General features: G+C 17.4%; 5 protein-coding genes across 5 annotated transcripts; 4 read left to right on the top strand and 1 right to left on the bottom strand.

Moving 5' to 3' along the window:
- Positions 1 to 1687: 1687 nt before the first annotated feature.
- Positions 1688 to 2196, top strand: SRAE_2000508400 (Protein lethal(2)essential for life; the record flags this gene model as incomplete). Its single annotated transcript, XM_024644051.1, has 2 exons — positions 1688 to 1990; positions 2038 to 2196. The coding sequence occupies 2 exons, from the start codon at positions 1688 to 1690 to the stop codon at positions 2194 to 2196; spliced, it is 462 nt and encodes a 153-aa protein (XP_024509650.1).
- A 673-nt stretch (positions 2197 to 2869) lies between these two features.
- On the top strand, positions 2870 to 4368 carry SRAE_2000508300 (Protein lethal(2)essential for life; the record flags this gene model as incomplete). The annotated part of the gene is made up of 3 exons (XM_024644050.1): positions 2870 to 3148; positions 3198 to 3297; positions 4313 to 4368. 3 exons carry the CDS (start codon positions 2870 to 2872, stop codon positions 4366 to 4368), a joined length of 435 nt encoding a protein of 144 aa, XP_024509649.1.
- Positions 4369 to 7234: 2866 nt separating this feature from the next.
- Positions 7235 to 9377, top strand: SRAE_2000508200 (DNA-directed primase/polymerase protein; the record flags this gene model as incomplete). Its single annotated transcript, XM_024644049.1, has 2 exons — positions 7235 to 7295; positions 7339 to 9377. 2 exons carry the CDS (start codon positions 7235 to 7237, stop codon positions 9375 to 9377), a joined length of 2100 nt encoding a protein of 699 aa, XP_024509648.1.
- A 1651-nt stretch (positions 9378 to 11028) lies between these two features.
- SRAE_2000508100 (Hypothetical protein) lies at positions 11029 to 11428 on the bottom strand (the record flags this gene model as incomplete). The annotated part of the gene is made up of 3 exons (XM_024644048.1): positions 11029 to 11114; positions 11163 to 11268; positions 11318 to 11428. The coding sequence occupies 3 exons, from the start codon at positions 11426 to 11428 to the stop codon at positions 11029 to 11031; spliced, it is 303 nt and encodes a 100-aa protein (XP_024509647.1).
- A 2568-nt stretch (positions 11429 to 13996) lies between these two features.
- SRAE_2000508000 (Protein lethal(2)essential for life) lies at positions 13997 to 14504 on the top strand (the record flags this gene model as incomplete). Its single annotated transcript, XM_024644047.1, has 2 exons — positions 13997 to 14299; positions 14346 to 14504. 2 exons carry the CDS (start codon positions 13997 to 13999, stop codon positions 14502 to 14504), a joined length of 462 nt encoding a protein of 153 aa, XP_024509646.1.
- Between the last annotated feature and the right edge of the window lie 598 nt (positions 14505 to 15102).

Raw genomic sequence — 15102 nt, 5'->3', positions numbered from 1 at the left:
GTAATTTCATTTTTAAGATTTTGGTTCTAAAAAGCTTATAATTTTTCTATTGTAATTATTCTTTTTAATTATTAATTTATACAAAATAAAAATATATTCAAATTTTATTATTTTTATAGAACTTTAAAATATTAATTAAGTTTTTTTTTTAAATTTATACTACTTGTAGTAATGACACTTTGTTTATCACAAGTATTAATATTACTATTATTTATTATATAATAATTAGAGATAAATAATTTGCAATAAAATAAACATTTTATATTAATTTATTTTTATTAGCTATATCAATTTAAACTTTACAATTTATTTCCTGTAAAACTAAAAAGTATTGAGCAAAAATTGTTTATACTTTTTAAATATTAATTTTTTAATCAAGAAATTGTTAATATTGTATAAAAATTTTTCGAAATAAAAAATTATTGTGAAAAGAAAAAATATATATAAGTTAAAAAAAATAACAATTTTGTTTTATATTCAATAAGAAGTTATTTAAAAAAAAATAAAATGTATACATGTAAAAATTATTTTTATTCTTAATGATAAAAAAATATTTTTATTAGTATTGATATTCATATTATTTTAAAGAAAAAAAAAAGAACTTTAACTACTAAAATATAATACTACAACATAAATATTAAAAAGATTAAAACTATTTTTTGTACTTTTATTTATTTAATACTTCACTTGTTTTTAAAAAATTTCAAAATATTCATTGTTTATTAATTTTATGTTAAGAATCAATAAGATTTTTTAACACAATGTAAGATTCTTTAAATAAAATCAAATTTCATAATTTTTACTCAAAAAATGGATACATTTTTTATTTCATTGAAAATTTTACTATAAATCATTAATTAAATATTTAATCTTTGAACAAAAAAAGTCAAACTTTTGATTTAAATTAAAATACTTTTTTGTTTGTTATGAAATATAAACATTTTTATTATTTGAAATAAATTGTGTACTTATTTTAGTTTGATTTATCAATTAAAAACATTTAAAAAGTTTGTCATTTTTAAATATTGTTTTTAAAATCATTATAAAAAGTTATTTAGAGAATATTTTAGAAAATTGTACTTTAATATTAATATTCTTATAAAATTTTAAAAAAATTATCTTTTTAATGCAATCAAAATATTATAGATATTATTTTAAATTTTGTTTATATTTTCTCTTTGTCAAAAATAATTTTATATATTAATAATATTTAAAAAAATTCTTATTTTTCTGTTAATAGAAATTGAAAAATATGAAACAAGTTAAAAACAATATCAAAATGAAAATTATTTATATATTTTTCGAATCTAGAGTTTTCCATAAAAATGACTTTTTTTTTCAAAGGGCTTTAAATCACATGACACTAATAGTTAATAATCAAAAATATATTATTCTAAATATTATTTTTATTGAAATATTTTTATATTTTATTTTATCAATAAATGTTCTTTATATATTTTGTTATCAATATACTTTAACAAAATGAAATACATTTATTTGGACATCAATGTGTTTATACGTTTATTGTTCTTTTTTTTCTAGAAACTTCTTTATCCTTTCTGAAAGTCATAGAATACATATTTTTATACATATATATAGGAGTGATATGTTAGATTCCTCACTACTATTTCTTATTATTTTATATTTTTAGTGTATTTTTGTGTTGTTATATCAATATACCATAGTCATGGCTGACCGTTGGATGAGCCCATTTTCTCGTGATCCATTTTTTTCACCATTTAGTGGTATGAGAAGATTTTTTGATGAAATGGATAGAGCAATGATGGAGAATCGTTATTGGGTAAATAAATCTCTTACTGAAACTCATAAATTTGCTGAACCATGCCCAGAAGTTATTAATAATGATAAAGAGTTTAGAATTAAAATGGATGTTTCTCATTTTGCTCCAAATGAATTAAAAGTAACTGTTAAAGATAATTTTCTTCAAGTTGAAGGAAAACACGAAGAAAAAAGTGATAATTATGGAACAGTTAGTTTTATTTATTAAATTTTTTAATATTAATTTTTTTTTTTTAGATTCAAAGAATGTTCGTCCGAAAATATGGACTTCCTGAAGGTCTTAAAGAAGAAAATGTAACTAGTGAACTTTCCAAAGAAGGTATTTTAACTGTTGGAGGTTCCAAACTTGCTATTGAGGCTGACAAAGCTAAAAATGTACCAATAACATACAAGTAAATTTTTATTACTTTTTTATTTAATAATAAAACTATAATATAAGTTTAAATAATAAAAATATTTTTTACACTAATCATATATCTTTATTCTTTATCTTTAAATAATTTTTTACTTTGGACTTTTTTTTTGTAAATATTTTGTGTGTTGTTAAAATTATAAAAAAAACAAATATTATTATAAATAATTGCAATATGTTAAATTATATATAAGTTATTTTAAAATTTGTTTAGATATATGAATATAGTTGATGCAAATGTTGTAAACTTTTTATTTTTAAATATTAATAAAAATTTATAAAAAAAAAGAATACTCAATTTTTCAAATAATATTTTTCTTTTTTTATCTCTATATAAATATCTTACTATCAAAATTAATTATTATAAAAAAAAATTTTTTTTTTTTTTTGTAGAAAATATAAAAAAAAGTACATGTAAAATAAATTATTATATGTGTAAAAAGTGCAATTCTCTACTACCTTAGTTTATATAGTTTTTTATTTTTTATTTCTTTAACTTTTTATAAACAAAATATATTTTTATCATCCACCATTGAAATACGAAATTTCGAGAAGTTTATTTAATATTATTATAAGATCATTAAATATTTTATATTACAATTTATAAAAATAATAGTTGATCATTTAATAATATTATTTTATAAAAATTTTTTTAATATGTATCCATTTTTTAATGTTAATGGATATTCTAATGATTCAAGTTATCGAAATCATTTAATAGAAAAAGAAACAGTTCATTTTACTTTTTCTAATATTCAACCTTATGAGATACCAAAACTTATAGAATCATGTCCAGAGATTATTAATAATGATAAAGAATTTAAAATTGAAATGGATGTTTCACTTTTTTCTTCAGATGATTTAAAAGTTACTATTAAAGATAAATTTCTTCAAGTTGATGGATATCATAAAGAAAAAAATGATAATTATGGAACTGTAATTTTTATTATCTATTTTAATCATTGTATATCATTTTTTTTTATAGATTCAAAGATCATTTACTCGAAAATACCTTCTTCCATCAGATGTTGATACAGAGAATATTGTTAGTAAACTTACAAATGATGGTGTACTTACTATTGAAGGTACTAAAATTTTTTCTAATGGAAATAAAACCATTTCCATTGAATGTAACAAATAAATATAATTTTTTATATTTAACAAAATAACTTTTTTTGCTGTTAAAGTAATTTTTATTAGAATAAAATAAATAATTATTAAAAAAAAATAAATTTAGCTATAAAATTAAGTATTAATCATTAAAATAAATTTCACTAGAAGGTATTTGGTTTAAATAAAAGAATTATTTTTTTTTTTAAACAATAAAAATTTCCAATTAATAACTTATAATATTTATTATCTTTTTTAGATTATTAAAACATTTAAAAAAAAAGTATTTTTAAAAAAAATTAATATAATATACGTACTAATGATATTAATCATAAATTGAATAAACGTTTACTTTAAAAAGTTTATATTTTATGTCATATAAGTATATTTTTATACATTATAAAACATGCTACAATATTTTAATATTGAATAAAATTCTGTACTTTTTAAAATCATTTGATTAAAATAAATTTTTTTTATTTTTCGGTACTCTAATCAAAAATATATAATATATAGTACTTTGATATTTATTTTAATCTAATTATTTAATAAAAATTATAATAATTATTATTTTGAAATTTTTTGGTAGCAAATGAAAAGCAACTTGTTTACACATTTCTTGAATAATTCGTTTTTCTTATTATTGAAAAATTTAAGTTATTTTTAGCATAATTAATTTAAAATATAATTTTATATGAGTAAAAAAAATGATTATTATAAATATTTTAAATTTAATTTTATAATATCATTATATTATTTCATGCTAGAAATTTCAAATTTTTTTAATGATTTTCTGAATGATAAGTATATGAATATTTTTTAAAAACAATCATTAAAATCCTATCCTATATATATAAAGACGAGAAATGAGTAAGAAAAAGTTTTTTAGAAATTTCAATATTTATTAACATTTCCTAAAGTAAAATATACGCTTATTACGAAAAGTTCAATAACTTTATAAAAAATTGCGCCTTTATACAAATATTGCAGCAAAAGCTGCAAATGTTTCATTTGGTACAACATTTGAATTTCATGAGTGTTTTTAGCAATATTTAACACAAAAATAAAAAAAAAGACGGAAAAAAACGTTTCCGACATTTTTCATTCGAAAAGATAAATTTTTAAGTGAGATATAATAATTTAAATTTAGATAAAAAATTTAAAATTTTTAAAACTTTTTTAAAACTTTATAACTTTTTAAAAAAGAATTTTTTAAAAAATAAAATAATTTACCCTTGAAAAATTTTTTTCTTTATATTTTTACCATTATACCATGTCTATATCATTTTTCATTCTCAAGATATTTTGGGAAAAGTGTAAAAAATTAATCAAATTTTATAATTTTTTTAATGTTTTATCAGTCATAAATTTTTAATAAATTAATTTTACGAAAAAGTGATGCAACTAAAAATTATTAATTTTTTGTGTTCTTTCAAATGATATAAGTTTTATCTTGGACAAAATTTTGTTCTCGAGATATAAGCAAAAACATATCTTCAATTTAAAAATTCTAACACTATTTAAAAAAAAAATTAATTAAAAAAATTGATCAATCAAAACACTCTTAGAGAATTTTTTCTCTACATGTTGACTACTATATTAAATTTTTATCATTTTTCGTTATCGAGATATTTTGGAAAATGTGTGAAAAAGTTCTAACAATTTTATCAATTTTGTGTTTGTTTTTTCTATTACTAAGTTAAACTTTTTAAAACGTAACTCTTTAAACATAACGATGAGGAGACAATTGTTGCAATATTTGATGCTCTTTCGAATGAAATAATGTTGACTAAAAACGGATGTTTCATTCTTAAGACATTAAATAAAAAATATTAAAAAATTGTAGCAACATAATAATTAATTACAAAAAACCTTATTTGTAAAATGTAAAATTGTTGTTTTTATAAAGAATATTTTTTTTCTTTTTGGCAATCAAACTTTTTAAATTTTTACTCAACACAAATATTAACATAAATAATTATAACATAATTTTTAAATTTTTAGTTGCAAATTAAAAGTATATTTTTTTTTCAATTTATGACTAATTGACAAGAAAATTTATTGTAATCCTTCTTTTTTAAAAAAAAAATGATATTTTTCAATTTATAATAAGAATGTAAAATATTTATGTTAATATCATTAAGAATTATTATCTATATTTTATATTAAAAGACTTATAAAAAAGTAAATAAAATATTTTTTTTACTTATTGGTATTTTATAGCTATATATGTAAAGGATAAATGTCAATGTATAAAATTAAAGATTTATTTATCTAATATTTTAATCATATTATTTATTGATTTACAAATTTGTATAGGTAAAATTTTTACAGAAATTTTAGAAATGAAAAAATTATCAAAAGATGTTTTACATTTTTTAAACTATATTGTATATACATTTAAAATAAAAAAAGTAAATGTTTGTTATATATATAGCAAAGTTGCATTTAAAAAATTAGAGAAATTATCAAAATATTTTATATGTCATATATAACATTATATATACTTTAAAAATTACAAAAAGATAAAGTGTATTGTAAATATAAAAATTACAATTAAAAAATTCAAACTAATATCAAAAAACATTTTATATACTTTAAATTACATTAGATATTCTTTAAATATTTTAAAACTTTATATTTTTAAGTAGATATTATTATTAAGAAATTATACTCAAAAAATGAAATATCAAAAATATTATTATATGATTATTTTTTAAAATATAAAATAATAAATAATTTTTGAATTAATAAATTTACTTTATATTAATAAATTGTTTTAACATCCAAATGAAAATAAAATGAACTTAAAAAACAAGTTTCGTATATAAAAGAAAAAATAAAGAATATTTTTATAAAAAACTTTAAACAATTAGTGACAAAACCAATATAACAAATATCTACTTTAGAAGAAAAAGATAACGAATAAGTGTTAATACAAATGATAATAAAAGTAGAAAAAAATATAAAAAAAATATGTTAATGTATTTTTTTTTACTTTAATCTTTTTTTATAAATTAAAAATTTTAAAAAATAATAATTTTATGATTTATTTTTAAGTAAATTAATTACTATGTATAACAAAATTAAATATAATCATTTTAATTTCAAAATTTTTTACTTTATTTCCAAAGTTTTTATGCTTATTTAAAAAATTGAGGGTTCCAAGCATACTTTTTTATTTCATGGTTAAAGTGGAAAGATTTATAGCTTACATAATAAATGCCCTGCAGGCAAGCGTGTGTAATAAACGCGCTTGTAACACTATAATATTACTAGATTTAAAATTAAAAATTATCTTAATTTTAGAAAATGAACTTAAAAATAACAGTTAAATATTATTTTTTATATAAAACTAATTTTGATATTTATAAAAATATTTTTTTATTATAAGACAATAACAACAAACTTGAAATACACAAAAATAAAAAGTAGCGTTAAAAATAAAAAAAAATGCTTTAAAATAATAGATTATTAATCAAAAATCTTTTGAAATATAAAAACTAACATTAAAGTTTAAAATTGAAGAAATAACTAAAGAAACTTTTAATCTAAAATTTAATTATTTTTTTCAAAAAATTATTTAATTCATATTTTTACTATATTTAAAAAAATTACAGAAGTTTCATCACTATTGTTAAATTAAATATACTCCTACTTTACTTTTTTTTTAGATACTCTTGAATGGAAAAAAAAGCGAAAATAAAATTAATTATATTGCAAGTACTTCTATTTTATTTTAATTATACTTTAAAAAAAGGAAGTTTAATCATTTAATCTTGAAGAAGTAGTAAAAAATATTTATTTTACCTATGAAATATCTTTTAATTTATCATTATGACTTCAATTGACAAAGAAGTAAAATTACATTTTCAAACGTATTATTATCAAAAAGAAGCGTTGAATAATTTTATGAAAGATAAAAAAAATCTTCGAGTATTTTCTTATGAAAATCCAACAACAAAATGTTTAGGTAAATAAATAAAAATATATTTATTATTACAAAAAATTTTTAGGTAGCAGAAAATATATTACAACAAATTTATCTAAATTTGTTACATGGTACCTAACAACAAAAAAAGAAATAAGAAATTTTTATGAAATTATTACTATAGATACTCCATGTAGACTATATTTTGATATAGAATATTCAAAAGAATTAAATACTATTGCAAATTCAATTGAATTATTTAATGATTTTTCTAATTTTGTTAAAGATTCTCTAAAATCTGAATATAATATAGATATAAATATTAATGAATCTTTTCTTGTTCTTGATTCATCAACATCAACAAAATTTTCTTTACATATTATTATTCATCTTCCAGATAATAAATTATTTCTAAATAATATTGAAATGAAGAATTTTACTGATTACCTTTATTTAAGTATGTTAGAAAATAATATTGCTCTTATTTATAATGGTAAAATTAATAATATTGGTGAAAAATTAAAAGTTCCAATATTTGATAATTGTGTATATACAAAAAATCGAAATTTTAGACTTTATTTAAGTTGTAAACTGGGTAAAAATATTCATCTTAAATTAGCTGATTGGTGTCAATTTTATAAATATAAAAATATTAATAATCCTACTGATTTTCAAATATTTTTTGATTCGTTATGTGTACCAAAATTTTTTGACAATTATGAAACACTTCCAAAATATAAAATTAATAAAGAAGTTTTAGATATTAAAACATCAAAAGTTAGATCAAATTTTGGTGGATTATTCTATAATACATTTAAAATTAGTAATGATTTTTGTATATATTTAAAAAATGGTTATGGAAGAACTTCTATGTTTCCTTTGTTAGAGGAATATATTATTGAAAAAAATAAACAATATTCTGAAAATGTTGATATTCGTGCATGGGATATAATAAAAATAAAAAATAATGGAAAATTAAAACTCATATTTCATATAAAAAATTGTAGATATTGTTCTAATATTGGTAGAGAACATAAAAGTAATAATATATTTTGGGAGGTCTATTTTGATCCTATTTTAATATGCCATCAGAAATGTTTTGATAGAGAATGTCAGGGACGTTATTCAATTGGATATCAGATACCAACAAATGTAACTGAAGAAGTAATTAAAAGTTTAACTGAAATGGAATTATATCAAATCCCATTTGATAGTTTTGCTGACTCATTTTGGAATTTAGAAAGAGATAATGTTTCTTTACTTGATAATGAAAAAATTAGAAAAAAAAGTTTTATAGGTGATATAGATAATAATTTACAATCAAAAAAACATTTTACAAAATTAGATAATACAGATAAATCAATTGAAAACGTTCAAGAAACTTCATTCAATGAAGATGAAGATAATTTTATTGTTGTTGATAGTAAAATACCAGACAAATCTACAGAATATTTAAACTTTATTATTTCTACCCAGCAATTAAGATATAAAAACAGTTTTGAATTTTCACAAAAAAATCTATCAGAAGAAGAAAATTCTTATAAAATTTTAGTTAATCAAAAATCAAACTATAATAATATTTCTAAATCTTCATTAACACAATTTAATAGAAGTGAAGATTTTATGACAGATGACGAATCTAATGACAATTTGAAACATCTAACTTCATTAAATGCATCAGAATGTGATAAATTTAATGAATGTTTCATTAATTCAACAGTTTCTTCATCTACAGATAACTCTTCAGATGTTTTAGAAGAAATTAATTTACTGATAAAAGACAATCAAAAAAATATATGTATTCTTAATGAACATGGTGAAATTGAGACAATTTTAGAATCACCATTAAGTACTAGTGAAATTAATTCTCCCATCAACAATGACAATAACATTAAAAAAAATCAAGAAACTGAAACAAATACTAATTTTATAGAAACAAATGAAAGTCCAGGGCAAAGTTATTGTTATGGAATACCAAAAACATTTAAAGAAATCCATTCTATTAATAAAAAATTTGGTAGCTCAGAAAAATGTAAATCTCCATTTAAATCTCCTGTAATTAAAAGAAAAGGAAAAAAAATGGATATAAAAAAAACAAAAAAAAATATTTTTTCAATTCCATAAAAATTTTTTTGTTTCCAATATTTTCTACACTAAAAAATTTATATTTGTTTTTTTTCCATTATTTATTTTTATACTATTTTTAGTTTTAAAAATATATTATTAATTTTATAGAAAATTTAAATATCAATTGTTGTTACGAAAGTTTAAAGTTTTGACTAATATTTTATAAAAAAATAAATAGTTTTCTGGTAGCATTTGAATATTAAAAAGCTTAATTTTAAAAAAAAACTAAATATTTTTTATTAAAAAAATGTTCACAATATTTAATTGGAAATTTTTTTTGTTAATACATTATAGTTTTTATAAAATTAATTGATAAAAACAAAGTTATGTATAACATTATCAATATTTTAAAATCTTTTTTTATACTAATTAAAAATTTCAAAAGAAAATTTTAAAATATAATTAAATATTGCTTTTTGATGGAATATTAATAAATTGTTCATTTAAGTAAAAAAGTTACATTTTTTTGGTTTATTATTGCATGTTTTTTTTATAGTTATTAGGTTTAAAATTTTTTTAAAAGTTTTTCAAAATTTACGACTACATTATTTTAGAACTAAACTACTAGAATAATATGGGTACAAACAAAAATTTTGTCCTATAATAGAATAAAATCAACTTTTTAAAATAAAAAAATATCTATATATAGTCTAGCTTTTTAATTTTTAAGCAAATTTTTTTATGAATATATTTAAAAAATTATCTTTTGTAGTTACTTTTATAACTTATCTGTCAAATTTTTCTACACGGAAATGGAAAATGCTCTTAACTTTCAATTTAACAGATCGACTTAAATTTTTTTTAATGTCAATTTGTCATAATTAAAAAAAATTTTAAGAATATAAAATCTATCTAATTTTTAACTTTGAATTTTCTGAAGAACTTTATGCATATTTATACACACTTAAACAAAATTTCACTTTTACTACTGAATTACTGCTAAATCCATTGCAACTGCTGCTTTCACCCGCTGTGTATTGAGTCATTGATATCTAAAATTACAATTTTATTAAATCAAAATCACAAGTTACAAATATTTACAAATAATTACTTTTGTTTAGTAATTTTACATACTATTAAAAAATAATTTAAAAAAATATATAATTGCTTTACATAAAAAAATTTTAAATTTTTTTAAATTTATTTATTGTATATTATTTTTTTTTAACAAAATTTTTGTATTAATGATCTTATCTTTTACATTTAAAATTTATCAAAAAAATTAAAATAAATAATTTTTCGCAATTAAACATAGTCAATTTTTATTTTTTTTAATATTTATAATTGCATTAAAAATTACTAAAAATATTTAAACAATCAACTTTTATTTTTTGTTATATGCATGTTTTTAACTTGACACGTAAATAAAAATTTTTTAAAAATTTAAAAAATTTAGTTTATACTTATCTGTCAATATTTTTTTTCCCAAAATTTAAAACGAGGGATAAAATTTTGACGGATAGATAAATGTAAATTTTTTATGTAGCAATAAAATCACAAAACATTTAACAATAAATTTATTTTAAAATAAATATATATTGGTTAATCAACATATTAATTACATTACATCATTTCTTAAAATTAATCCAAAAAAATTCACTCTTTTTTGTCAAAATCAAATTTGGTGTAGAGAACTTTGACAGATAAGTTAAAAGATTCCATCAGCTTCTGTTGTGGGAGTTGCTGTTGTAGGAGCTGCTGTTGTAGGAGCTGCTGTTGTAGGAGTTGCTCTTGCTGAAAAAGTTGATTTGTTTATTATAAAAAAAAACTTTATATTCTTACTTGTTACTTTTACTGCAGTATGTTCATAACCCCACCAATACTCTAAAAATTTCTCAACTGCTTCACCTGTTGATTCATTAGGATCATGTGGTATTTGAAGAAATCTCTGCAAAATTTAATACTGAAATTGTATTTCTTTACTAATTTTAACTTACTTTGTTTCTTCTAACTTGTTGTATTGTTTCAGTAGGTGCACATGATCCGTAGAAACAATACAATACTATTAAAAGAAAAGAATAAACAAGTGAAAGGTAAAAAAATTTCATTTTTAATTTTACTGATACATCTTGTAATAATCATACTTTTTATATGAAACTTTTATTTGATTTTTATCATGATTAAATACAATTATTGCTTATACTTTCAAAAAATGTTTAAATAATTAAAACTATTAATATATTTTATGCAATATAAAAATTTTATAATTTTTTCAATCTATTTTTTTTATATTTTTAAATATTTAATATATTTATATTCAGACAAATTTTAAATATATGTGTTACTTTTTTTAAAACATTTATTTAAAAATAAATTTATAAAAAAATAGCACAATTGGTTTTATTATAAATTCTTTAAAATATATAAATGTATCAAAAATTAGCTTTGTAAGTTTAATTTTATTTTAAATAATTATATTATTATTTAATAAATCATTTTAAATTAATTTTAATGCCAATTTTTAAATATGTAAGTAATAATATTACATGTATATACTTTATTTTTAATAAAGATAAACTAAAGTAAAATCTATTAATTTAAATAACTTTAATAGCTATATCTTATTAAAATTTATAATTATTATCACGTTATCTATTAAATAAGATAAATTTCTGTCATTGTAATTTCATTTTTAAAATTTTGGTTTTAAGAATTTTATTATAATTCTTTTTTTTTAACTATTAGTTCATAAAAATAAAAATATATACAAATTTTTATAAAATTATTTATTTAATATAACAAATTTTAATATTAAAATATAAATAAAAATATAAATTAAGTTTTTTCAAAGTTTAAACTACTTGTAGTTGTTGCGCTTTGTTTATAATAAGTATTAATATTACTATTTTTTATTATATAATAATTATAAATAAATAATTTGCAATAAATTAAACATTTTATATTAATTTATTTTTATTAGCTATATCAATTTAAACTTTACAATTTATTTCCTGTAAAACTAAAAAGTATTGAGCAAAAATTGTTTATACTTTTTAAATATTAATTTTTTTAATCCCTTAACGTTTCCATATCTTAATTGTATGGAAATATCGTTTTACTTTCGAAATCCTTCCATCCAATACAAAAGACACAGAAATATTTTAGTATTAGATTTATTTAAAAAGTAATAATTAATAAATAACAATTAGAATCATAAATTAAATTAAGAGAAAATGTTCTATCAGTAGTACATTCTTCCTTTCCTGAGAAATGATTGCTTTTCCTTATTTCCTTTTCTTTTTATACTTTATCTTTCTCATTCCGCCTTAATGCCGTGCATTACAAATCAAGAATTTGTTAATATTGTATAAAAAAGTTTTAGAATAAAAATTATTGTGAAAAGAAAAAATATATATAAGTTAATAAAAAATAACAATTTTGTTTTATATTCAATAAAAAGTTATTTTAAAAAAAAATAAAATGTATACATATAGAAATTATTTTTATTCTTTATGATAAAAAAATATTTTTATTAGTATTAATATTCATTTTATTTTAAACAAAAAAAAACATTTTAACTACTAAAATATAATACTACAACAAAAATATTAAAAAGATTATAACTACCTTTTGTACTTTTATTTATTTAATACTTCACTTGTTTTTAAAAAATTTCAAAATATTCATTGTTTATTAATTTTATGTTAAGAATCAATAAGATTTTTTAACACAATGTAAGATTCTTTAAATAAAATCAAATTTCATAAGTTTTTACTCAAAAATAGATACATTTTTCATTTAATTGAAAACTTTACTATAAATCATTAATTAAATATTTAATCTTTGAACAAAAAAAGTCAAACTTTTGATTTAAATTAAAATACTTTTTTGTTTGTTATGAAAAATAAACATTTTTATTATTTGAAATAAATTGTGTACTTATTTTAGTTTGATTTATCAATTAAAAACATTTAAAATGTTTGTAATATTTTAATATTATTTTTAAAATTATTATAAAAAATAATTAAGAGAATATTTTAGAAAATTGAACTTTATTATTAGTATTCTTATAAAATTTTTATTAAATTATCTTTTTAATACAATCAAAATATTATAGATATTATTTTAAAATTTTTTTTATATATTTTTTTGTTAAAAATTATTTTATTGTTTAAATATTTTATAAATAAATAATATTTAAAAATATTCTTGTTTTTTTGTTAATAGAAATTGAAAAATATGAAACAAGTTAAAAACAATATCAAAATGAAAATTATTTATATACTTTTTGAATCTAGAGTTTTCCATAAAAATGACTTTTTTTTTAAAAGGGCTTTAAATCACATGACACTAACAGTTAATTATCAAAAATATATTATTCTAAATATTATTTTTATAGAAATATTTTTACATTTTATTTTATCAATAAATGTTCTTTATATATTTTGTTATCAATATACTTTAACAAAATGAAATACATTTATTTGGACATCAATATGTTTATACGTTTATTGTTCTTTTTTTCTTCTAGAAACTTCTTTATCCTTTCTGAAAGTCATAGAATACATATTTTTATACATATATATAGGAGTTATATGTTAGATTCCTCACCACTATTGCTTATTATTTTATATTTTTAGTGTATTTTTGTGTTGTTATATCAATACACCATAGTCATGGCTGACCGTTGGATAAGCCCATTTTCTCGTGATCCATTTTTTTCACCATTTAGTGGTATGAGAAGATTTTTTGATGAAATGGATAAAGCAATGATGGAGAATCGTTATTGGGTAAATAAATCTCTTACTGAAACTCATAAATTTGCTGAACCATGCCCAGAAGTTATTAATAATGATAAAGAGTTTAGAATTAAAATGGATGTTTCTCATTTTGCTCCAAATGAATTAAAAGTAACTGTTAAAGATAATTTTCTTCAAGTTGAAGGAAAACACGAAGAAAAAAGTGATAATTATGGAACAGTTAGTTTTATTTATTAAATTTTTTAAAATTAATTTTTTTTTTTAGATTCAAAGAATGTTCGTCCGAAAATATGGAATTCCTGAAGGTCTTAAAGAAGAAAATGTAACTAGTGAGCTTTCCAAAGAAGGTATTTTAACTGTTGGAGGTTCCAAACTTGCTATTGAGGCTGACAAAGCTAAAAATGTACCAATAACATACAAGTAAATTTTTATTACTTTTTTATTTAATAATAAAACTATAATATAAGTTTAAATAATAAAAATATTTTTTAAACTAATTATATATTTTTATTTTTTATCTTTAAATAATTTTTTACATTGGACTTTTTTTTGTAAATATTTTGTGTGTTGTTAGAATTATAAAAAAAACAAATATTATTATAAATAATTGATGTATGTTAAATTATATATAAGTTATTTTTAAAATTTGTTTAGATATATAAATATAGTTGATGCAAATGTTGTAAACTTTTTATTTTTAAATATTAATAAAAATTTATAAAAAAAAAGAATACTCAACTTTTCAAATAATATTTTTCTTTTTTTTATCTCTATATAAATATCTTACTATCAAAATTAATTATTATAAAAAAAAATTTTTTTTTTTTTGTAGAAATTATAAAAAAAAAGTACATGTAAAATAAATTATTATATGTTTAAAAAGTGCAATTATCTACTACCTTAGTTTATATAGTTTTTCATTTTCTATTTCTTTAACTTTTTATAAACAAAATATATTTTTTATTATTCACCATTGAAATACGAAATTTCGAGAAGTTTATTTAATATTATTATAAGATCAT

Source organism: Strongyloides ratti, assembly GCF_001040885.1.
Source record: "Strongyloides ratti genome assembly S_ratti_ED321, chromosome : 2".
Lineage (NCBI taxonomy): Eukaryota > Metazoa > Nematoda > Chromadorea > Rhabditida > Strongyloididae > Strongyloides > Strongyloides ratti.
This window is presented reverse-complemented; position numbering and strand designations above follow the sequence as displayed.